The following is a 23,106-nucleotide window of genomic DNA, read 5'->3' on the forward strand; positions in this document are numbered from 1 at the left end:
AGGGATTACAGTGCATTGGAGGCTGCAGATTGCATTGTCTTACCCCATTGATGGGTGTGGCCAGGGAGTCATAGAGTCGGCAGAGAGACGTCACTCCATTTAGCTCAGTGATGGGAATCAGCTCCTTGCAGTTGGTCTTCTTAAAGGTCAGTATGCTCTCTGTGTATTTCTCAAACAAACGCTTCAAATGGATCACTTCAGCCTGCGGAGAAATTAAGCAATCGACAGATCAGTACATCAAAATGGAACAAAAAGGGATAATAACAAGGGAATAAAAAGTCTGTGAGCTTTGCACCTTGTCTCGCTTGTCCAGCCACGACTGAACAAAAGGCTTCCATCCCAGATCAGTGTAATCGTTGTAGACCATCCCGCAGCGAGACACGGTAGCTGGAGAGGCCTGTGCCAGGTTCTCCACTTCAAACAGCAGAGACACCTATGACAAAATCATTAGGAACTTTCCCTACTCAAGACACAATCAATATCAAACAAAAAAGTTCATTAGTTTGTTTTCCTTTCAAGCTCCTTCCTCGTGTTAAGTAAACAAACATCAGCATGTTTGTTTCCTTATTCTTTTGTTGGTTCTGTCCGCACCTGTTCAGGCATGGAGATTCGCTCTCCATTGATGAGTGTGAGCACCTTGTTGTCATCCATCACAGAGTTCATACTCTCTATCCACAGTGTGTCAACAGGCCCGTCAAATATGATCCACTTCTCATCGGGTTTCTCATCTAATGAGAAGAAAGGGAAATGCAGGGATTGACAAAAAAACAAACACTACTATTTCTTAACGTTTAGTATTACGCAGGTGGAATTTGACTTTGTTGACAAAACTCGATGATAAGATGATATGAGGATTTAAGTTGAGCTGGAGTTTCAACATGGGAATGGGATAGAGCCACAGTAAGAATCACAAGTCCTGAGTGTGATTACATGAACAGCAGTGTGTGTTTTAGTGTCAGCACCTGCGCAGGCTGATCTCATGAGGGAAGAAAGAACTCCGTCAGACCACTCGTTGGTGGAGAGGTCATTTTCTCCATACAGCTCTCCCAGACTCATGGCCTTAGGGTTCAGAGGATAGTCCTGCAGGAAACAAATGCAAAATGATGGCAGATCATAATTACGGATGTCAGCTACAACATTTGTACAAATGAGGACATATTAGATGAGTGTGAAATGTGAAATGTGTAACATGTGAAGAAACACTGTTTCTGTACTGCTTGTGTGTGTGTGTGTGTGTGTGTGTGTGTGTGTGTGTGTGTGTGTGTGTGTGTGTGTGTATGTGTGTGTATGTGTGTGTGTGTGTGTGTGTGTGTGTGTGTGTGTGTGTGTGTGTGTGTGTGTGTGTGTGTGTGTATGTGTGTGTATGTGTGTGTATGTGTGTGTGTGTGTGTGTGTGTGTGTGTGTGTGTGTGTGTGTGTGTGTGCCTGCTTTTGTTTGCATCAACATGTAGGTGAAACAAATCAGAAATAGAAGGTAGAGTATCTCTGTGGAGACAGGAACTACAGAGGAACTAAGAGAGAAGGATAATGAGAGCCAGAGAGAGGTGAGGCACCAGAAATAGATCTGCAAAAAAGCACAGAGGGAAACATGAGGTAAACATAGAGAGGAATGGGTAAAAAGAAAGCAAGATGACATTTAAGGCTAGAAAGAGAAGCAGGAAGAAAAACTTGTGTTCTCGTTCATCCACACCCACCTGGACCAGCTCAAAGTCGGGCACTCCCTTGTGTTGCAGGGAGGTGAGGGCATTCTGCAGAGTCCTCCAGGTTACACTCTTACCGCTGCCGGTTTTGCCCACCAGCATGGTGGAGTGTCGAGAGTTTTTGGTCTCATAGAGTTGGATGACCTTGGTCATGGTGAAAGGGGTCACCTGCAAACCGCTCTGATGAAGCTCTGCCTCTATAGCCTCCCTCAACTGCAACACAATCACAGAAAAAGATCGATATTATACAGATACAAATAATGATGATATACGGTCAACAATGTACCAGAGTCAAGTTGTTGATTTCTATTTGTTAACCATAGATGTATACAGTAAAGGACTGTGCTCTGCAAACAAACCTAACCAAACACTAGTTTTCTGCGAGTGCTGATCTGGACTGCTCACTGACCTTGCCATAGTCTATGACGGGTGTTTCCACAGCAGGAAACAGATCCTGGGTGATCCCATCGAACAGCGGCACGTCAGCAGAGGTCAGCTTAGCAATGTTCATGTCCTTCATAGCCATCAGTAGGATCTGTGGACAGAGTCATTTGAGTTCATTTGAACGAGAGGACAGTTGAATTAATGATGACTATTGATTTGAGAGAGGGGATGACAGATGATAGTCAATAGCATCAACCTATTTAGTTCTTGATCTGCTATGGAGTCGCACTAACTTTACATTTGGGAGAAAGCCACTTGATTTGACTCACTCAGACCATTAGACTGGTCTGTTTTAGAAAGTGAGCATGAGAAAGAAAGACCTACTTCTTCATCAGGAACATTGGCGCAAACGCGTCGCTTCTTTCCAGCATAGCGGAGCAAGGAGGTGAGGGCACGCAGGCCAAAATCATAGTGGTCCTGTTTGGACAGCTGCTGCACTGCCAGGGAGTACAGCGTGAACACTTTCTTAGCCAGGAGCTATGAGCACAAAGACAGAAGACAAAGGTAAAGTGACACAGAGTTACATAAACATCCACACCCACCACTGATCTATGTTCAGCTGAAGCTACAGTCGCGCTGATTTTCCAACAGGATTATTATTATTGGCACATACACTGATAGCAAGAATTTCTAATGAATCAGTCAGATTGATTTGATGATATTGCCTCTCTATCTGCGTAGACAAACTCAATCTCATGAGCTGATTGCCTGAGCTCTTCACATAAAAGAAGCGGGGGAATGTTTCATTAAGGCTGTGATAAATCAAAGATATACTTTAGTCCAATTCAGAGCTGCGTACAGGGTAAAAATAGCATCCATTAAACAAATACACTATACTATCTGTTGTTAGTGAGAAGTGAGAGGGTTGTGGGGGTGAAACCACTACACTAGACTAGTCCTTTGTGTACAAGTGTGATAGTATTATCCTAGGAAACATATGCACATTTCTGGGTATCATTTACTTCAGCATAACAAAATCAAGATACTCCGATGAAAAACCAGGCCATTAGTGTGCATGTTAACACAGAAAGACACAGATACCAGTTTTCTCCCAGCATAATAAGAGTATAAAAGGTCCTTAGGTGTCAGTACCTTGCAATTGTTGAAGCCTTCTCCGAACAGAATGATCTCAGCGATAAGAGTCGAGTCTGGCACCACCATGGAGATGGGTCTGAACATGGACTTGAGGTTGTCTGGAAGCTCAGAGCGACCAGCGTAACCTAGGGAAAAAAACAGACAGAAAGAAAAAGATTATAATAATAAGACCTGAAAGAGCAATTTATCCTCTGAAAACTACTATGGCAACACAATGTTTTGACCTACCCGGATTCATGGTGATGAAGATCCCACATGACCAGACCAGCCGTATGTGCTGCCCTTCAAAATGGATCTTGGTTCTTCCGGCTGAGAGAGCGGACAGGATGGAGAGGATCTGCTGAGCCACTACAGACAACACCTCGATGTTGATCCTGTTGAACTCATCAAAACACCCCCATGCTCCTGTCTGTTTAGTGTCGACACAATAAGATGCATACAAATAACACATCGATCCACGTCAACGACAAAAACATAGCCATTTTTAATCGATGTTTCCTACCTGCGCCAGTCCAGAGAACATGCGTCCCATGGACTTGTAGTCCAGACCTTCAGAGCAGTTGACTACAATGACATACATGCCGAGAGCTTTGCCCAAGTCCTTCACCGTCTCTGTCTTCCCAGTACCAGCAGGGCCTTTAGGAGAGCCCCCCCGGTGGAGATGGAGGGCGGTGGTCAGGGTCATGTAACACCTGGACAGAGGGAACATATTATACTGCAAGTAGTTTTTTGGCTTGTATATTTAATGTTAACATTTCTCTATATGTTATTGTTTTTTAAAAGTGTTTTATAATAGTTTAATTGTTTGGTCTTTTTCTTTTTTGACTGTTTATGCATTCACCAAGGCCAATTCCTCGCATGTGTGAACCTACTATGCAATAAACCTGTTCTTTCTGATTCTGATAGATTTATAAGCAAGCAAATATGATCAGATATTTTTAATTTCAACCCATAACAATTAATATATCATAAATGCAATTATCCATTCATCTGTGGATGCACAAAGAACCAATGTGTAACTAGTGATTTATACTATAGTAAAGATTCTAATCACTTGACATTTAAGTACACATAATCACAGTGCAAATATCTCCTTAGTATGAATATATAACATACATAGAAAACAATCCTTTGATGAATTCCTAATGAATTCCTAAACTGAGGTGTGATTGCTGTGCTGTAGCATTAGCTGCTTCTGTCATGCACTGATTGACTGAATGATTGATGGCTACCTGTCAGTGAGTGGAGTGATGACGAGGCGTCCGGAGTTGCCCAGGTACTCGTAGCCGTACTTGAAACGCGTGTTGGTCTGTCGGATTACACATTCCTCCGACTCCTATTGGGAGAACAAAGAAAGTAGTCAAGTGCAAGTTAAGTGGAGGTTCTCCTTTATTTCCAACATAGCTAATCTAAGCAAAAATAATCTTATGCTGCTATTACACAGAGAGTGGGACGTGCTGAAAAAAATGTGAAAAATGGAGGGTATGTGTGCCATAAAAGAGGTTGCATCAGTGAATAAAACAACACTTTTCATACCCAATATATCCAGCATAAAAGTATTGCTTCCAGCTTTTAAATGTGTAAATCCTGGATAAAGGTGTTTGCAAGTCTTTCTCTCCATACTGTCTCCTGCTCTTGGAGCTTACCTTATCCCAGTAGAATCGCAGCTGAGAGAGCCACTCAAAGGCATTAACGTCAGTGCAGCCTGCCTTGCCCAGCTTATCAATGACATCCCGAGCATGGACCTCCACTGTGACCAGCGCTACGATCTTCAGACGGAGGATTTTGCACAGGTTTCCACGGATGAGCTCTGAGTAGCAGCGAAGCATTGACACCTGAAAAATAAAGACAGTTAAGGGAATTCTTTAAATGATTATGTGGGCTATCAATGGAACTCAAAAGGATGATTAAACATATTGAAAACATATACATCTCTAACACATTTTACATGCCTCGGTAGGACAGAACTCTCATCTTGCTGGGTGGAAAGCTCGCGCTACATTCTTTTAGTTTGGTTAAGTAAAACATAGTAAACCTGTTTCTTCTTCATAGATTTAAGGGATGATTTGTCACCCCTCTCCTTGCAGGTGAAGAGCGCTTTAGTGACATCTGTGGTCCACTGGATCTGACTGGCTGTGATCAGCATCTAAAATGATAGGAGGAATACACACTTAATAACTTTTGAATTTAAAGCTTTGTTCCTGTTGATATAAATAGAGAATTGAGTTGAGCAGGAACTGGGATTAGTAAGACACAGCTTTTCAATTTAGTAAGTAAGTCAAGAGCACGTGACTGAATTAGTGCCAGACTGTCAGGATGTCAGATGTGTGACGGTTATAGAGAGAAAAGACAAACACAAATGTACCTGTCCCGGCCAATCGTCGACCCATTTGTCTCTCTGTCCTGTCGTCTTCTTCAGAGCCAAAAGGCAGCCGTTCAGATGGTCCATTAGTGTATTACGCATGCTACTCTCAACATCACACAGCCAAACCTGCGTACACACAGAACACAATGGTGCTGGAATACCTCACAACTCTCTGTATTGTATACATCGATCATGGTATTGATCATCACTGCTGTACCTCCACAGGTTTGTCCAGTCGTATTAGTTTATAGAAGCAGATATACTCCCCGTCAGCAGACACCATCCCGGTTACGTCTGGTTTATTGAACTACAGAAGAAACACACATAATAATATAAGCATGTTTCTTTCTAAGATTAAAAATAATGCACCATGATAGAACAAACCAGCCTGCATCTAATCTTAAAAATACGTATCGAAAAAAGTATGTTTAACTCATATTTCCTCCTAATGCAAAATAATTAAATAATGTCCATCCAAATAATACTTGAGCTTGCATAAAAGTCTCGTTAGATTTAGTATAAAAGTATATAAATATGTTGCAGTAAATGAGTTCAGGAAAAGAAACACAGGTAATGTAGATGTATAATAATCTAATGGTGACTTAATGGCCTTAAATGAGTCTTTTGGGGATCCCTGCCTTTTCAATGCGTAGGCTCTTGATGTTGTCAAAACACTTTTTCATGTGGGGCTGCACGGCCTCTGGGTTCTGTGACTGCCCCAGGATCTCCAGTAAATCATCATTGGACAGGAAGTAGAATCGTGGGAAGATCTGCCTCTTGGTCTCCAGGTACATTTCCAGGGCCTTCTGGATCTCCTCCAGCTTCACACTCATCTCTGACAACTTCTCCGGCAACCCTGGAAGCCAGAGAAGAACAGCTAGTTGAAGACTCATTTCTAAGTGATGTTTCGTGTGTCAGATAGTGTGAATCCAGGTCCATGTTGTCGTACCGGCGTGGTGTGTTCCCTGCAAGGCGTTGTTATTCTTGTGGAGTCGGCCCATGATGGTCTGCCAACTAGAACTAATGTCTTCGAACTCTTTGCACTCACAAGGCAGCTGCTCCCTGATGTCCTTACCTTGGAAAATGTTCTGGAAGGAGGGAAAAGTGAGTGCTCAAACTCTCCAATTAGACCACAACAGATAATAAATGTGTGCTTTCGACGAAGTATGGGAAAACCCATGGAAATGTAGTATGGATGTGAGTGCTTCCCATACCTCCAGATAAATCCACTGGCGCTGCACGGCGAGGATCATCTCGGTGACTTCCAGCACCTGGGACAGCTGCCGCTCCCAGCTGTCCACCTCCCGCTCGAAGGCTTTGACGAAGCGAGATGCCTTCATTGTGGACAGAATGACCATGTTGTCATCCAAGGCCTGGAAGACCTCCTCTGTGGCCCTGGGACAGAGCGAGAGGGAGAATTATGCTTGCTGACGATCGCTTCAAATGGATTCTGAGCAACAATTGAGTTTATTAGGTACAAGGTACAGTTAATGTAGATGTAATGCAGTTTCATAGGAACTTTATTACATAATTATCATAACATTACAAAAAGGTATTCAACCAGCATTAGTGTCAGTCATTTTATATTTGTTTTATTCAAATGTGTGGTAGATAAATATGTGATTCATACATACATACATACATACGTTTTATAGGTTTAATTTTCAGTACCTTTCACACATCCTCTCTTTTTGCATTACAACTCACTGTGTGCCAGAGGCAGACAGTAGTCTTCGCCCCTCTTTCAAATCAGAGGCAATGTCTTTGGTTGCTAATTAAACTCTGTCTGAGGTCTGTCTAGATTCTGTCTACATGCAACAGATGGCATCTGCTTGCTTTCACCAGCCAGGCGGTCATTCTTCTCTCTCTTCGCTAACGACAAACCAACTCCCATCTTTTATATGTTCTGATTTCCCAACAAGGCTTTTAAAAGATACATTATTCTGGCATCAATGTCACATATGGTCTCCATGCTGCAGCCGTGCTACAAAGGCATTCCTGTAAGAGCTAGATTGATACATCACCAGATGGCGGTTGTACTAACGTGTGGGATCTAATGATGCATGTAAATAAGACATCATGAAGACACAGATCTATCCCCATTATATAAATTGGAGTATCAGCCCGGGGTACAGCTTCTTTAGTCATTCAAGGCTTGCTTTCTCACCTCAGCCGATAGTGGCCTTTGTCTTTGTAAGGTGTGATGTCCAAGACTGTGTCCTTCCATGTCGTGGTAATGTCCTCAAGGCCCTTAATCACCAAACAAAAAGAGTAATGTTACCAGACAGGACAGCCAGGGGCAACATGTTCCTCCTTTGGAAGTACGTTTACAGACTAGAATCATGTTATGAGTACCTATTCACAAAGATATTTATGTCCCTGGGTACAGTCTAGAATAGAGGAAGGCACTGTACCTGTTCTATGGAGAGTTCCTTGCTGGCGGCTCCAGAGATCCCACAGATCTTCTCTGTATACTCGTCCAGGCTCAGAGATATGATCGTCTCCAGGGTGAATTCTGTACTGGCGTGGTCAAAGGAGCACTGCAGCTCGTCGCAGATCTGCTTCCAGTGCCTGAGAGAAAGGTGGCATTGAGAGCAGGGTTTGTCAAGAGTGGGAATTTCCATTTGCCCCAGTAGGTCAGCTGAAGTAAAAAGTAAAGAAAGCTTCCATTTCCCAGGGAATAAACTTTACAAACAAGACAGTAGTTCCGAACTATACTGTATGACCTGTGTAGATTCTTTAAGTCCATACCTGTCTCTCATGGCTGGGTTCCTCAGATCGGCAATGAGAGGGATGATCCTTTTGAACTGGTCTATCTTATTCTTGGAGAAATCCACGATGTCCCACTCCTTATCCTGCAAGCAGACAAAGATCAGGTCATCTGTACTGTTTAATATCTATGTTCTAACTGCTGCATTTGACCAATATAGTCATCAAATGCTGTGTGTCCTGAGAGGAGGGCATGTCATGTTTTAGCTGTCATTGTAAAAGGAGTCAGTAAACAAAAGGCCTTATTCAGTTTCCTTTTAAGTGTGACCATAAATAATGTCCGGCTTCTAGATGGTGTACTGATTAAATTGTTTTAGCATCAGTGCATTAACGTAAATGTCATAACTGACACAGATAATATAGTACAGCTAAACCGTGAGCTCATCTGCAGCTGTTAACAAATTCTTTGTGACAGGACTGACCTTTAGTTCTCTCTGGAGTTTGTGGAGTGTTTTGAACATGTCCTGTGCTGTGCTTTCCATGCTGTCCGTCCGCAGGGTGGCAAACTGACCGACCTTCCAGATGTTCCAGTTGGCGTTCCACTCCTCTGTGACCTCCCAGACCTGCTGCAGGTGGTCTATGTCCTGTATAAACAACCATTTGAACACACAAAGTGTTGATATATAATCATGTGCCCTGCATTACGCATTTGCAAAACAACCCTTCCTTTAATCGCAACATCCTCGGTTGGAATTTATAAACCCGTCTAAGATATGTCCTGAGAATAGCATCTACTGTCCAAACATGGCACCTCACTTATGCTAAGCCAGCCTATGTCAACCAAACACTTCCCACAGGACTGTATAAGCTTGTTTATAAGTATATAAGGGCTATGAGCTAAGTGCTTTGTCAGACCTTTTCGAGCGCCCGGATCTTCTTGGAGGGGGGCTGTTCTATTTTAAAGAAGTTCAGCCCTTGAATGATGGTGCTTTCTTCCTTTATCAGAGCCTCAAGTTGGCTGCGATGTTCGGCTACTTGGTTTAAGGCAAACTCAGGGCTGAGGGAACTGTCAAATGGACCTGGATATGAATAATTCAAATGAAATGAGGTCAATAATACATGAAAAAGCATAAAGAAACAGAAAAACATACAGATTTAATGTCCACACACCAACAAAGAAAGGGCAGAGTAGTATTCAATGCGTACTGAATACAACCTTTCAGCAAGTGCTCACACACATGAGGTTAATGTATGAACGGGTGATAAAAGAGGGAGTGAGAGTATGTGTGTGTGGGTGTGTGTGTGTGAGACCTGTGCTGTTGAACTCCTGCATAGTGCTCTGGGTCTTCTTCTTGAGCTCTTCAGAGGAGAGGAGGAGGCTGTTCTTAAACTTCTCCTTGTCCTTCTGCAGCAGGATGTCACTGTCAATTAACACCTGCTGGAACCACACCCAGTCCTCGTTGAGCACCTTGCGGAACTCCTGCACCTGTGGATGAAGAAATGTAGTGTAGTGTGTTTGTTCGACATCGGAGTTTTTACAATGTCTACATCAGGGGAAATTGACATGTGAGCTTGAGTACATGATATGCATTTAGTTCTATACACTCTCTATATGAAGCAATGTTCTTACAGGCTGTTCCACTGGGACGTCGTATTTGTCCAGGATAGCAAATTGTTCGTGGATGACAGGAATCTGAGCCTCTGTCTTGGCCAGGTTGCCCTGAAGGGTCTGTAACAGCTTCAGGTTCCCACTGAGCTCTGCCAGTGTCTGAGGAGGTTTTTTCAGCCTAAATACATAAATAGAAATAAACACAACAAAGAATCAGACCACCTTTAGCACAGTAAATATTTTCCAAATGTTTACAGGATCTAAATCTGCCCCATGGCTTTCCAATTGCGTATTCTATTCATCCCAAGAAATCCTCAAAAATGATATATATATTTTTAATGGTAACAGTATTTTTAATTTTTCTCATACATAATGTTTCGTTTTATCGTTTGTATTTCTCCTCTCTTCTATATGTATATTTCTTGCTTTTATTTAAAGTCTAATGTTTATGTTTTGCATAAATACAATAAATCAAATTCCTTGTATGTGAAAAACTATTATGCAATGATACATATTTTGCCTGAATGACTGAAAACTCCAGGGTTAAAGCAATAAATCATTTTGCCGAGGAATTTTGTCGGATCTCTCTCCCGCTTCACCTGTCATCTTTACTCAAAGCACATCCAAAATAAACTCATTTTAATTGACTCCACACCTGTTGGCATTGTCCTGCATGGAGCCATGAAGTTCTGTGAGGCAGGTGCTAGCCATATGGCTGAGCAGCTCCGTGAACTTGGTTTGCCACTCGCTGCAGAGCTGCGCCAAGGAGGACTTGAGAGGGGAACAGTCCAGCATGAAAAACTGGATGGCCAATACCGTCTCTTCCTGTTGAATACTGTAGGCCTTCTCCGTGTACCTGGGGGGAAAACAAAACAACAACTTACAATGTACTCCCATGCTTTTGGAGGATGAAAAGATCTATAGAAATGAAGAATCAAAGAAGGATGTTCCTGCCTGTGTATATCTGCATCAAAAGTAGTGACTGGAGGGTTTAGTCTCTTGTAGCGTTGTATAAAGGAATCCTGGTTGTTCTCCCAGATATCCCTGTATCTGTCCCACGTCTTTAGATAGACCTGCAGGTGGTTGGCATTGTCTGCCATCCCTTTGGCAACTGCAGCCTGAATCTTCTTTATCTCCTCGTCTTGCTCTAAAGGATTGAAGATGGCAAGGGTGACAAGGGAGCCGGGAGCGTTTTAAGGTCTACATTTGCTCAGCACGCACTAAAAACAGATCACATATCCACATTGCTACTCTAGTTGGAAATGTAGATTTAGAAAAAGTTGCTCAAACCTATGTTGGTGTATATGGGATTCCCCTCTGGCTGCTTGCAAGACAGAACTTCAGGCAGTCGTTTGAACTCTGAGATGGTGTTGATGAGCTGAGGCATGATGTTCACACTCTGAGCGAGCATTCCGAGCGTAGGGGAGATCTCGACCTGTCAAAACACACGCAGAACGCATGAAGAGAACTAACCTAACATACATTTTGATATTTTATACTAAACGTACGTAAACCAGATGGATAAATAGGGGATTGATGTTACCTTTGGTGTACTTGTGGGAGTTGCCTTGCGCATTGCTACCATGACTTTGAACAAGGGATTAGGCATGGTCTTGTTGTCTCCATTGATGGCCCTGGAGAGCTTCTTCATGGAGTTCTTGATGTTGGTCCTCAGAGCTTCTTCTACCATGTGATCCACCTTTTCGGTATAGATCACCCAGTGCTCCTGGACCTTAAACACCGTGGAACAAACATACACACATGACATAAGACTGCACATTTGTATGTTTGCCATACATGTAACAAATAAAACATTTTAAACATGTAAATCTGGATCGAAATAAGAATTTGAACTAGTTCAAATTCCAACTCCCATTGAAATGAATGAGAAAAACTTTGCAAAACTCACTAGTTAAAAATGAAATTGAAACTAGTTGTAATGTGTATTTCTTATATCAGTGTATTTCTGATATTCTTATATCAGAAATACACATTACAACTAGTTACAATTTCATTTCTGATATCAAGAATTTGCCTTCTAACTAGTTCAAATTCAATTTCTGATATCAGAAATAAACAGTATTAGGAGTAAGAACTGATTGTTTGATATCCTCCAGAAATGCATTAAAGCTAAATCGGTTTGCCATATACCTCAGGCCCATCATTGGAGAAGATGTTGTGGATGCGAGCCATAATTTCAGCAATATCCTGGTGTGCTGAGCGCAGTATTTGGAGTTGGCTCTGCTGGTAACTCTTCTGGTCCTCCTCAAACTCCAGGTTCCTTAGAAACACCCAATATTCAACCAGCCGAGAATTAACATTTTAAATACATTCACACAATATAAAATGTAGGAACAAAGTGGTAGGAAGTGACTTCGAACACGATTAATAATATCTGCAACATTGTCTACTTTGTGTTTTTACTGTCTTAGCGTCCCATGCAGTGAGGAAGTGAGCGGTACCTGTACACAGTCTTTCCATCCAGTCTGACCAGCAATGTTTCGCTGATCCGGCAGCAGAGGTTGGAGATGGATTGGTTGGATAGTTTGTATTCATCAACCAACACCTGAACCTATAGTGTGATGAAGATGAGAGAAGAGGATAGGTGTTTATCAGTGACCAAACACCACTAACCAAGAATAGGATCCACATCTGTTGAGGAAACTTTGAGTCAGTTTTATCCTGTTATCTGGAATTTTACTGTCTGATGAACTAGGATATGTCAACAATGTGTCCGCATTTACAACAAGTAAACTGAATATTTGCAAATCAAATGTTCCCAATATGTCCATTTAATTCACATTTTCTTCTCCAGTCATCTACTTTTATAACCTATAGCACACCAATGCTGCCGTTGTGAATCTAAACAGACAGTCAGGAAAAAGTTATTACAGTAACTGTACAGGTGGCTACATCAGTTATGCTTGAACTTCGTGTCACTACCTTGTTGACGTGCTGGAGACATTCCCGGATGAAGACATTAGCAGCCCCTTTAAAAAACCACTCGAGCTTAGTCAGCCCCGGCAGAGTCTTCTTATCAAGGAAACGAATCCGCTCGCGAAACAGACCTATCTCACCAGGAGACAGCAATCCAAGGACCCTGATTCACACGCACCGTACACACACGCACACAGAAAAGCATTTAGTCAATATTGGTGTGCTCTGTTAACTGGATAACAACTACTGAGACTTTGTATGAATTTGGAGTGAATGTGTTATCGTTTTTCATTATTTTATGTCCTATATTACCAGCTAAGAACTTCAAATTATAATGCTTGGTAAAAAAGGGTTGATAGACTAAACTACAACAGGTTTGTGGTATCAGTCTCTTCCAAGAGTCATTTCTGATGATTACAATATGATGATACCATACATCAATTGTTCAGTGCATGTTTTTTGTCCTCGTCAAAAAACATGTCGTGTGTGTGTGTGTGTGTGTGGGTGTGTGTGTGTGTGTGTGTGTGTGTTAGTCAGACCTGTTATAGTCCCTGACCAGCAGCAGTGCTCTCTCTCTCAGGCCTCGGAGTTCCTCCCTGTCCTGATAAATGTCAGACGCACACTGGGGGATCTCAAACTTCAGTCGATCCCAGTAGTGGATCTCAGAGAACAGGAATAACAGGTTGCTGGACAAGAAAACACACACAAAAAATAAAATGAATAAAGAGGTCATGTATGTGTACATATCTATTTAATAAACAAGTGATTAGCCTTACAATTAATATATAGTGTAGGAGCATATCATATATCATGTATTTTGATTGTGAATGCGGTCCTGTGTTAGTGATGCTTGTTTCACACACGTGTCAAAGTTGACGTCCAGCTTGCTGCTCCTGTTCTTGCAGCGCACCAGGAGTGGCTGCTCCAGTCTCTTGAGGTTCTGTGTATCAAGGTTCTGGCTCCACGCACTGAAGTTCTTCCTCATCCTCTCGTCCAAAACCTGAACCATCTGGGCATAGGTGGAAGCCACCTGCTTGCTGCTGTTTGACTCAGGCATGAAGTGGGCCTTCAGAAGCACCTGGAGGGGAACGAGAGAGAACACATGAGCAGAAAAATCAAGGAACACGCTCCAGAAGGTTTAGAAAGATACCATCTGTTCACAGTCAGCATATGGTTATAATTCAACCGAAGCAGAATCAGAGTTATTACTAAACGCAACCTGCTTATGGTGGTGGGATTAGCGTATAGTCTTATGGACTCACCTCCATGGGCATCTCTAAACGATGTTTGAGGGCTCTCAGCCAGTGGGCCTCGCCTGCCATCTGGGCCATGTGGTCAGGATAAGACCTGGTCCTCTGGTTCAGCTCTTTGTTGACCATTTTGAGCTCCTTGTGAAAGATGTTGTACACTTGCTCCATCTTCTCTTCCATTGTCCGCTTAATGGCCTGGAATGGAGGGGATAGGATGGGAGTGAATGACTAAATGAATTGTCCAAGAGTAAGTAAGAAACCAACAAGCACCCTGAATAGTTATTTGTAAAGGTTTAATAATAAAAGGGGATAAAAAGTGTTAATGTATTGCTATATGTCCAGTGGGTTAAAAGTGAATTGAGTAAATGTATGTTTGTGAGATACACACCTCTCTAGTAGAAATTGGCCTGAAAATGTCAAGAAGCCGACTTCCTTCCTCCACTGTGGTCACCGTCTTAAACACTGAATTGATCAGGTTCTGCTTTAACATTTCCAGATCCTTCACCAATGCACGAAACCTGTGTGTACAAACACAAATACACACACGCAGGATCCCCTGGTTATCAAAATTGAAAAAATGTGGACGTCATGACAATTTTTGTTTGTTTTAAGAGATTTAATTCGATTTGCAGCCTATACTTTCATAAAATGATACTTAGTCTAAGTTTAAATGTGTTAATGAGAAATACACCTACTTTTTGAATTCATTGCCCCATGCGGAGCTCTCAACATCAAGGACGCCCTGGTCAAGAGAGTGCAGGTTCTTGAGGCCCTGATGGAAGTTACGCTCTATATCAAGGACGGAGCGGGTGAACTCAGGTCCCTGGCAACCGCTGAAGCACGGCAGGCTCCTCTGCTGACCATCCTCCCAACGCGCAAACTGATACTGGCAGTCACACACCTGCACAAAGCAAGAGAAAAGTGTATCCAAAAAGTTAACAATTGGTGAAATTACTGTTGATTTGAAACAAACTGAAGGTCATATACCATTAATTTATGGAGAATTGAATTCCCAATGAGGTTTGTTCATTAATAGCAGGGACAGGGTAGACACAAAACATATTCCCACAAAAGAAATAGGAAAGAAATGAGAAAGAAAGTCTCCAAATGCTATTACTGTATACGTCTCAGATCTGTTGAAATTGCAATGACAACACATTACACATAATACAGTTGGACATTTCCTATTGTGGCGTAATGTGTGTCAATGCAACCTCACTCCATTAATACTTGTACCTTTTTTTTTTAGCATTTGTCATGACATAACATTTGCAGAAAGATACTTTCAGAGAGTGAATGAAGAAACATCGCTTGCAGAATTTTTATTTTTTGGGGGTGTATAAGTAAGGAACCTCAATAGCTTTACAGAAGCTAAAGACTCTGAAGACGTGTGTGTGTGTTTGTGTGTGTGTGTGTGTGGAACATTTACCTCAAGCAACTCTCTGAACCTCTGAATGGAAACGTCAAACACTACAAAAATGCTGGTTTGGTCCAAGTCCCATCTTTTTGAAGAATACCTGGTGTTAAAGCAGAGGTGGGGTTATAATATTAGAAAGTGACCATGTAACTTGATAGGGAAAAAAACTGGCTTACAGTTCCAAAGTGTATATCTACAAATGTGAGATATTCTCCTACTTTTGGTGAATCTTTGAAGCATGCAGGTAAATTTCCTTCCAGGCCAGGCAGCATTCGATACAGTCTGTGACGTTCTGCTTGCTTGAAAACACATAGCCCCCAAAGATCTTGTCCAGAGAGAGGCTATTGGAGCACAGGCGGATGATCTCATTACTCATCTGAAACACAGCAGGAAAAAAAAACACTTAGTCACTTTCTGTCATCAGCTCCAGAACATTTACATTTAGTGCTCACCCTATCAGGCAGGTGAGCACTGTAGCATCCGCCACAGCAGCAGCCATATGCACTCAAACACTCACAAAATAATTAGACCCAATATTTAAGAGAGGGCAAGACCAATGCGTCTGCACAGCTTGCAATTGAAATGAAAGGGTCCAGCTCTTCAGGTAATGAAAACTGTGATCAGGCCTTTAATTCAGAGCTCTCACTCTCAGGGTGTTGTAACTGACGTGTGAACACAGGATGAGTGGAAATGGTTTTCAGTGATAATGACTCATTAGAATATGTATTTATGTGTGTATAGAAGCATGTCATGATTGAAATGATGCGGTTAAATGCAGGCACCTTGCGGAACAGTGCAGTGATCCTCTCGCTGCTGTTGTAGTCCGTGGAATTGACCCAGATGATGCGAATGAGACTGACAATGTGTCGCAGCTTGGGAGCCACTTGGCTAGGCTTGAGCTGGGCAAGCTCTTCACATGGCTCCTTCAGTATGGACAAGAAGAGCAGGTTTGATTGGGCCTGTAGGGAGCATTCCTAGGCAAACACATAAAAGGAAAGATGATAATATGCCAACATTTTCCAATAGTTGGTAGCATTAATGTTGTAATAAAGAACAGAAGCAATGAACACATTTCTAGTCTGTGAGTGAGGAAGAATTAATAAAGATATCCTAGACATGTAGTACCTGTATTTCCTGGGCCAGATTGCTGAAGCGCTGTTCGTAGAGAGACTTGGAGAGCTGCAGTATGTTCTGGATGTGCCTAACCCCTGGTTTTTGTAGCTGCTGGCTGATGTTCAACAGCTTGGCAGAGCGACTCTTCCAGAAGGCTATCTCCTCCAGAGGGCCACACTTGTCCTTCATTGCTATTGCTTTTGCATTCAGTAGCTCCTTGATCTGATCTGTCCAGCGGATCACAACAACTGATAACAAAGAGAAAAAGGTGTAAGAAAAAGGGAAATAGAGGGAGCGAGTTTTCTCCTTATTTTAAGTTAAATGAATGAATATATAAGAAAGAAAAGACAAATAGTCCGGACAAGACAAACACAGAATTACAGATGCAGCAAAGGATGGAAGGATGTGAATATGATAAAGGGAATGTTCAAATCAAAGCATGGATTTTAAGGAGAGTTGATGAGGAAATTGAGAATAGAATAAGGAAAACAACAATGAAAGAATAAAACTGATGTGAGAGTGAATAAAATCGTAAGAGTTGGAAATTCAATGTTGTTTTGAACAGAAAAAAGTGTGACCTCCTAGATACAGAATCCACAGAGACAGGTGAAAAACAAAGACACCCCAACCCACTTCCCAAATACGCAAACTGTATCATTATCTTACTCTCCATTCTCTGCACAAGCTTTTTGTCTTTGCTTGTCACTTCTGGGCTGCGCTGTAGGCCTTCCATTGGGATGTATAGAACTGTGAAGCCCTCCGTCTTATACACATCATCTGTAAGAAAATAAAACAGTATTACATGCAACACTGGAGCGCATGTGGCTTTGTGAACATTTCAGCATTTATGTTATGTTGTTCATTTAATTGCGACCTGTCTCCTCTGAGGAACCCACCTGTGATGCTGGCAAGATAGCAGTGAATGTCGTTGGTATAATCATCCTTGGTGCTCCTCCCCCTGTAGGAGCTGAGGGCAATTGGGGGGGCATGCAAACAGGTCATGTCATGAAGAACCTTCTTGTTGGAATCGCACTGAACCGTGCTAAACTGCACCGCCACATCAAACGTCTCTGCTGTAATTATGGCTCCCTCCATGCGGCTAAAAAAGTGCTGTACCGCCTGTTGCAAAATATTGTTTTGAGGTGTTTTGGTGAGAAGAGATGAAAAACACAGTAAGGGATTTTTAATACAATGAGACATGTACAGGAAAAGAGATCACTTGGACAATGGTGCATTTAAAATAAAATGAATGGTCATAAAAGTGAGAAGAAAATTGTGCCAAACCTTTTCGGGTATGGAGTACTCCACATGCAGCTCGTCATGCTCGCCCATGTAGACCACCATGGTTGTGAGAGATGTGTCCACAATAAAGGGATCCAATGCCAGCTCATTTTTCTCTGTCCAAGACTCTCTGGTTATACCAGAGCAAGCCACACATTGGATAAACAACTAGAATGAAGGGAGATTAAAGGAAGGGTCCAGGCAGAAAAATGATAAAGAAAAATAATGTAAAATGTTGTTATTTAGTCGCATAATGTCTGTGTTCATCCCACAGAGATAGAAGAAATTTAAATCTTATACAACCAATAGCCAGTTTTACCAGACGAATGGTCTTTATGTACTCCTCATCCTTTTCTTTCAAAGCCTCCTCCATCTGTAACGACAAGGAGCACATAACAACTGAAATGCAGTGACACCACAAACACATTTCTTAAATGTTCCTGTTTCCTGACTTTTTTGCAGAGGAGGAAGAAGTACTCAGATCTTGTACTTGAGTAAAAGTACAACTACCAGAGTGTAAGAATACCCTGTTACAAGTAAAAGTCCTTCAATCAAAATGTTACTCAAGTAATAACATTAGTGCCAAAAGTAAAAGTAGTCATTATGCAGATTGGAGTATTTCAGAAAAATATAAATTGTATGTTTTGTTTATAATTATTGATGCATTAGTGTTATCAAAGCTGGTAAAGGTGTAGCTTGTTTTAATGACTATGTATACTGCAGGGTAGCTTGTGAATTTTATTTCAGATGTAACTAAAGTCGGATTTAAGTGTTGATTATATTTTACATCATTAATCCAGTCTGCAAAGTAACTAAAGGTAATACATTAATGGAGTGGAGTAAAAGTACAGAGTAGCAAAACATGTAATACACCAAAGTAAAGTACAAATCCCCCCCAAAAGTACTTGAATTAATTTACTTAGGTGAGGTAGGTTAGCTAACAAGCGCTAGCCAGATGACGTTTGCTAGCAAATGTATAGCAACTAGTTAGCTTAACGGCAGTTTACCTTAATTACCTCTCGGCTAACTGCACAACCGTGAAGTCCTCAAAAGCTGAAATACATGACAACTGCCAAAGTACAACTACTGAATCAACAACTTACAATATCCAGCTAAACTCTGTTATTGACAGCTATTTGCAATAGCTACGTGACTTTTCTTTTATGTTTCGCGTTTAGCGTCCCTTTAGTGAAACCTGTAGTTAGAGTGTGCATGTCTCCATGGTAACGTTTGGTTGTCTGGGTAACGTTGAGTGGGGTTGGGCATTACACGAGCAAGCTCACGAGACATGCGGAGTTTTTAGGGGGAAGATGGAGGGGGCATATTTCCCACTGCAATAGTTTGCTGTAGGTCTGTGGTGCGGCAAAAATAGTGAATTCCAAGCAGTCTCAAGTTTAACTTTTTCAAAACCAATAACAGCTGTTGTCCTGGGTCGCCATCTTGTGGCAGAATGACGGAAGTGCTGCAGGGATAAAGGAATGGAGAGAAATGAAAACGTTGACACGAGACACTACACGCCGATAAAAGTTATAGAAACATGATGAAGGCATGACGCAAAGACTTATCACTGATATACATGTCTGTACTGTCATATCACCTTTCCAAATAATTCCACGGCTCATTTTGCTCCTTATGTTTGCATCTAATGAAACATAGAATATTGGCATCCATTATAAAACAGCTGATCCAGTTAAATTAATGTAGTGCTTCTCAATATAGGCTTCTACAATGAGCCAATAAACAGTGAAAGTAATACACATTACTCCCCATGAAATGGCTGGCAAACACAAAGTATTGCTTGTCCCAATTCCATATTTAACTACCATCCCATGGAACACAACTGTATGCCATGTTTGAAACATTATGTTAAGTAAGTTAATGAGAACTAATTGTCATTAAGAGGAATGACACGTTTGTTTTTGTTTTTTTAAGATATCTAGTTGGTCTAAATTGCCTTTCCAACATTAAAATAACTGGCAATTTTAACATAGGCCTTTTCAGTTTGTAAGTCGAAAAGAAAAAAAAAAAACGACTGATTTGTAAGGCAAATATTAGACACAAAACACAGTGGGTATCCTACCGAGAAACACAATTCTTATTCTCTTATAAGACAGAAAAGTTGATTATTGCCCTATTGCACATCCGAAATATTCAAATTAACTGTGTAATTTCAAGATCATTTCAGATGAGGCTACAATGCATAAAGAAAAACAGCTCCTAAATCTGATATTTATGTTACAACTGATACTAAACCAATTTGAATTTGAATTCAAAATCCTTACATCTGAATACAACCTAGAGCACAGTCCTCCCCCCTCTCTGGTTTCCCTCTCTCATTACTGGACCATTCTTCCCCCCCGGCTCACTTTCTCCAGGGTCCTTCTCTTGTTTTTCTCTCCCTCCCTTTCAGGAGTTTGGGCAGAAGTCCGGCCTTCTCCCTCACAACGCTGAGCGACTCCAAACGTCTTGTGTGAGGCTTCATTAGATTTAATTTGCTTAAAAAGGTTCATTTCTACTCCCGTCGCTCCTTACCTCTGTTCTCTTTTCAGGTTGGGGGATTTCCATATTAGCATTAAAACATCCTTTACCTCACCTTGATTAACTGCATTGTTTCTGTGTGTATGTGTATTTTGTTACTGTGTGAACGTTTATGTTTGTCTGAACGGTCAAATCAACAGGATAGGATAGGTGCACAACAGCAACACACACTAGCTGTTATCTTCTTTGGTTGTGCCATATAACTACATACTGATCACACAGACGTTGCAGAGCCTTGTGAAGTAACCAGATACAAAATGGTCAGAGACACAGAGGCAGGCAGGTCAAAATTAAAGCCATGAGTCTGTGAGCTGAGAGCTAATGACAGGCTGCCATGCCAAGGAGGGGCGGAGAAGAGAGGGATGGAGGGATGAATAAGGACGGAGAGAGTATGTGGGGCTGCTGTTGCTGCTTGGAGCAGATGAGAGGAGGCCGGAGATATACAGCATCACTTAGTAAAATGAGAAAAGGGAGGGGGGTTTGATGAGAGCCACAACTACAAATAAATCTTAAAAAGATACGGTGTAACAGAGTTCTCTACTTTATAAGTGGTCGGGAGTACAGAATAGAGGAGCTCAACTGGAGGCAGGGGCCCTATTAGCTGTTCAATATCGCAATAAAAGAGAATACACACGCACGCACGCAAACACACACACACACACACACGCAAACACACACACACACACACACGGTACATCCAGCAGTAATAAGCCGCTGGCTGTAGCACAATGAGCTCAGGGTCTCTTTAGGAAAGTGGAGCAGGCCTTGGTAGGTTTACTTTGCTTATTACACTACCATTAGTACACACACACACACACACACACACACATGCAGCACACACACACACACACACACACACACACACACACACACACACACACACACACACACACACACACACACACACACACACACACACACACACACACACACACACACACACACTGATGTTAATTTCTATTTTGTTCTGGCAGAAATGTATTGGACAGTAAAGCGAAAGGTAAATATCTAATTGATATGAGGGGAGTTACATGGCTTCAACCCATAATGGTGTTGTCACAGCATAAACAATATCACATCATCTTATCTGCTCAACCACCAGAATTAGACCTTAAATCTTTTGAGCAGGCATTTGGAAATAAAGTGAAGGGACATGGACGCCTTTGTCCATTCCTGTAAGTGATTAAATGGAAAAAAAGAAATGACTAAGTGTTCCTGTCAGTGTTCATCAGGTTGCCATTGTGTCTGTTTCGCAAGCTGCAATACTCTGACAGTCCACTTGGTGGTACTGACACTCTGCAACCATGACGATATTCAGTTATTGTGCAGCCGCAGTGCGCTTCACCAGGACAAGTCTTTTTCAGTCAGTGGACTGTATGCATTTGGACAAAATAAATGCTTGTAAATGTAAGCAGTGTTCATTTAAATATAGCACCTGGGTATTTATAGTGTGGTAAAGTGTAAAGGTGCAGGTCACAATTTATTCTGTCGACTGGTTTAATTACCTCATAACTATCGGGACACGTTATGTCCATATACAATAAGTTCTGGCAGAAATATTAGAGTGTCAGTGTGTGTTATGGTGTCTTACTTGAAGAAGGGCTGGTTTACTGCAGCATCACAGGAGCAGTCATTGATGTATGTGTATAAAAGATGTCTGTCTGAGTCATCTGTCACATGACCTCCATAGTTGAGCCCACTAATGACCCCAGCAGTCCCAGGGAATCTCCTCCAGGTACATATTCAACAGACTCTCGCTCACCTAGAGGGCATCAAGAGGAAGATCTGAACAGAGTGACTTTGAAATGCACGATACAGATCAAGAAAAATCTCTGCTGAATAAATTAGACGGAAACAGTCAGGGATATAAAAGACAGGAAGACATTGTTAGAATTGGATTTAGTCTCATACATTTCAACATTTTGTCCTCATCCATTAGTCTAACTGGCCCTCACTCTGACAGGGTATGAAATGGCCTTTGTGCTTGAGATAAGACTACATTGTGTTTTATTACAGATTACTGACAAAGAGAGCATCAGCCACGCATAAATTCCAATCAATCATCACGGCCATAACTGCTACTACATCACAGTCATTGCTGCTCAATCGTTGAGCAGGGCCACCATCTTCACCGCGTTGATGGCATACAATCTGACTGCAGATAACTGTCACTGTCTCCTTCAGTATCAGATGAGTCTCTGACCTCAACGTCCCATAGACAGTGTTCCAAACCAGCCTTAGAAACGTGTTAATACTATGAACAGAGCTTTGTTTAGTTCCATAAATGTACATGTTTTAATGAGTTTATATTGATTTATGGAGCTCAAGAAAAATGAATGTATCCAAGAGACACAGATGGGACAGCTCCTGGTGCTCAAATTACATCTGATAGTCACAGAGCAGATGAAGAGCAGATTTAAAATACAGACACGAAACATGGGGAGTAAGATAGAGGCATGACATGACACAAAGGTCCTGAAACAGCTTTGCTATCCTTGCACATTTTCGAGTAACACAACATTCTTAGTACGAGCTGGCTTTGACAGCATCCAAGCTTAATGAGACACTTAATGAATCAATCAAGTGCATAATGTACAGTAAATTACTGAATGTTAAGGGCTAATCAGAAAGACGTACATGCCTTGCCT

General features: G+C 41.7%; 1 protein-coding gene across 1 annotated transcript in view; it reads right to left on the reverse strand.

Moving 5' to 3' along the window:
* The window catches only part of dnah2 (dynein, axonemal, heavy chain 2), a 46,223-nt gene extending 24,112 nt beyond the window's left edge, over window positions 1–22,111 (reverse strand). The window contains 46 exon segments of the mRNA XM_063900389.1: window positions 44–202; window positions 296–433; window positions 592–728; window positions 963–1,080; window positions 1,695–1,913; window positions 2,110–2,235; window positions 2,469–2,621; window positions 3,237–3,364; window positions 3,468–3,648; window positions 3,742–3,931; window positions 4,472–4,575; window positions 4,886–5,074; window positions 5,275–5,385; window positions 5,605–5,730; window positions 5,822–5,911; window positions 6,243–6,460; window positions 6,554–6,692; window positions 6,819–6,999; window positions 7,772–7,854; window positions 8,019–8,175; window positions 8,356–8,459; window positions 8,796–8,957; window positions 9,229–9,392; window positions 9,625–9,799; window positions 9,944–10,100; window positions 10,578–10,778; window positions 10,877–11,069; window positions 11,213–11,357; window positions 11,466–11,654; window positions 12,074–12,203; window positions 12,385–12,494; window positions 12,866–13,022; window positions 13,399–13,545; window positions 13,723–13,937; window positions 14,122–14,304; window positions 14,498–14,627; window positions 14,805–15,010; window positions 15,539–15,626; window positions 15,745–15,902; window positions 16,309–16,500; window positions 16,652–16,887; window positions 17,306–17,416; window positions 17,536–17,758; window positions 17,924–18,088; window positions 18,240–18,293; window positions 22,050–22,111. Coding sequence (XP_063756459.1) covers window positions 44–202; window positions 296–433; window positions 592–728; window positions 963–1,080; window positions 1,695–1,913; window positions 2,110–2,235; window positions 2,469–2,621; window positions 3,237–3,364; window positions 3,468–3,648; window positions 3,742–3,931; window positions 4,472–4,575; window positions 4,886–5,074; window positions 5,275–5,385; window positions 5,605–5,730; window positions 5,822–5,911; window positions 6,243–6,460; window positions 6,554–6,692; window positions 6,819–6,999; window positions 7,772–7,854; window positions 8,019–8,175; window positions 8,356–8,459; window positions 8,796–8,957; window positions 9,229–9,392; window positions 9,625–9,799; window positions 9,944–10,100; window positions 10,578–10,778; window positions 10,877–11,069; window positions 11,213–11,357; window positions 11,466–11,654; window positions 12,074–12,203; window positions 12,385–12,494; window positions 12,866–13,022; window positions 13,399–13,545; window positions 13,723–13,937; window positions 14,122–14,304; window positions 14,498–14,627; window positions 14,805–15,010; window positions 15,539–15,626; window positions 15,745–15,902; window positions 16,309–16,500; window positions 16,652–16,887; window positions 17,306–17,416; window positions 17,536–17,758; window positions 17,924–18,088; window positions 18,240–18,293 — 6,942 coding nt within the window. The 5' untranslated portion in view covers window positions 22,050–22,111.
* Between the last annotated feature and the right edge of the window lie 995 nt (window positions 22,112–23,106).

Source organism: Eleginops maclovinus, chromosome 14 (assembly GCF_036324505.1).
Source record: "Eleginops maclovinus isolate JMC-PN-2008 ecotype Puerto Natales chromosome 14, JC_Emac_rtc_rv5, whole genome shotgun sequence".
Classification (NCBI taxonomy): domain Eukaryota; kingdom Metazoa; phylum Chordata; class Actinopteri; order Perciformes; family Eleginopidae; genus Eleginops; species Eleginops maclovinus.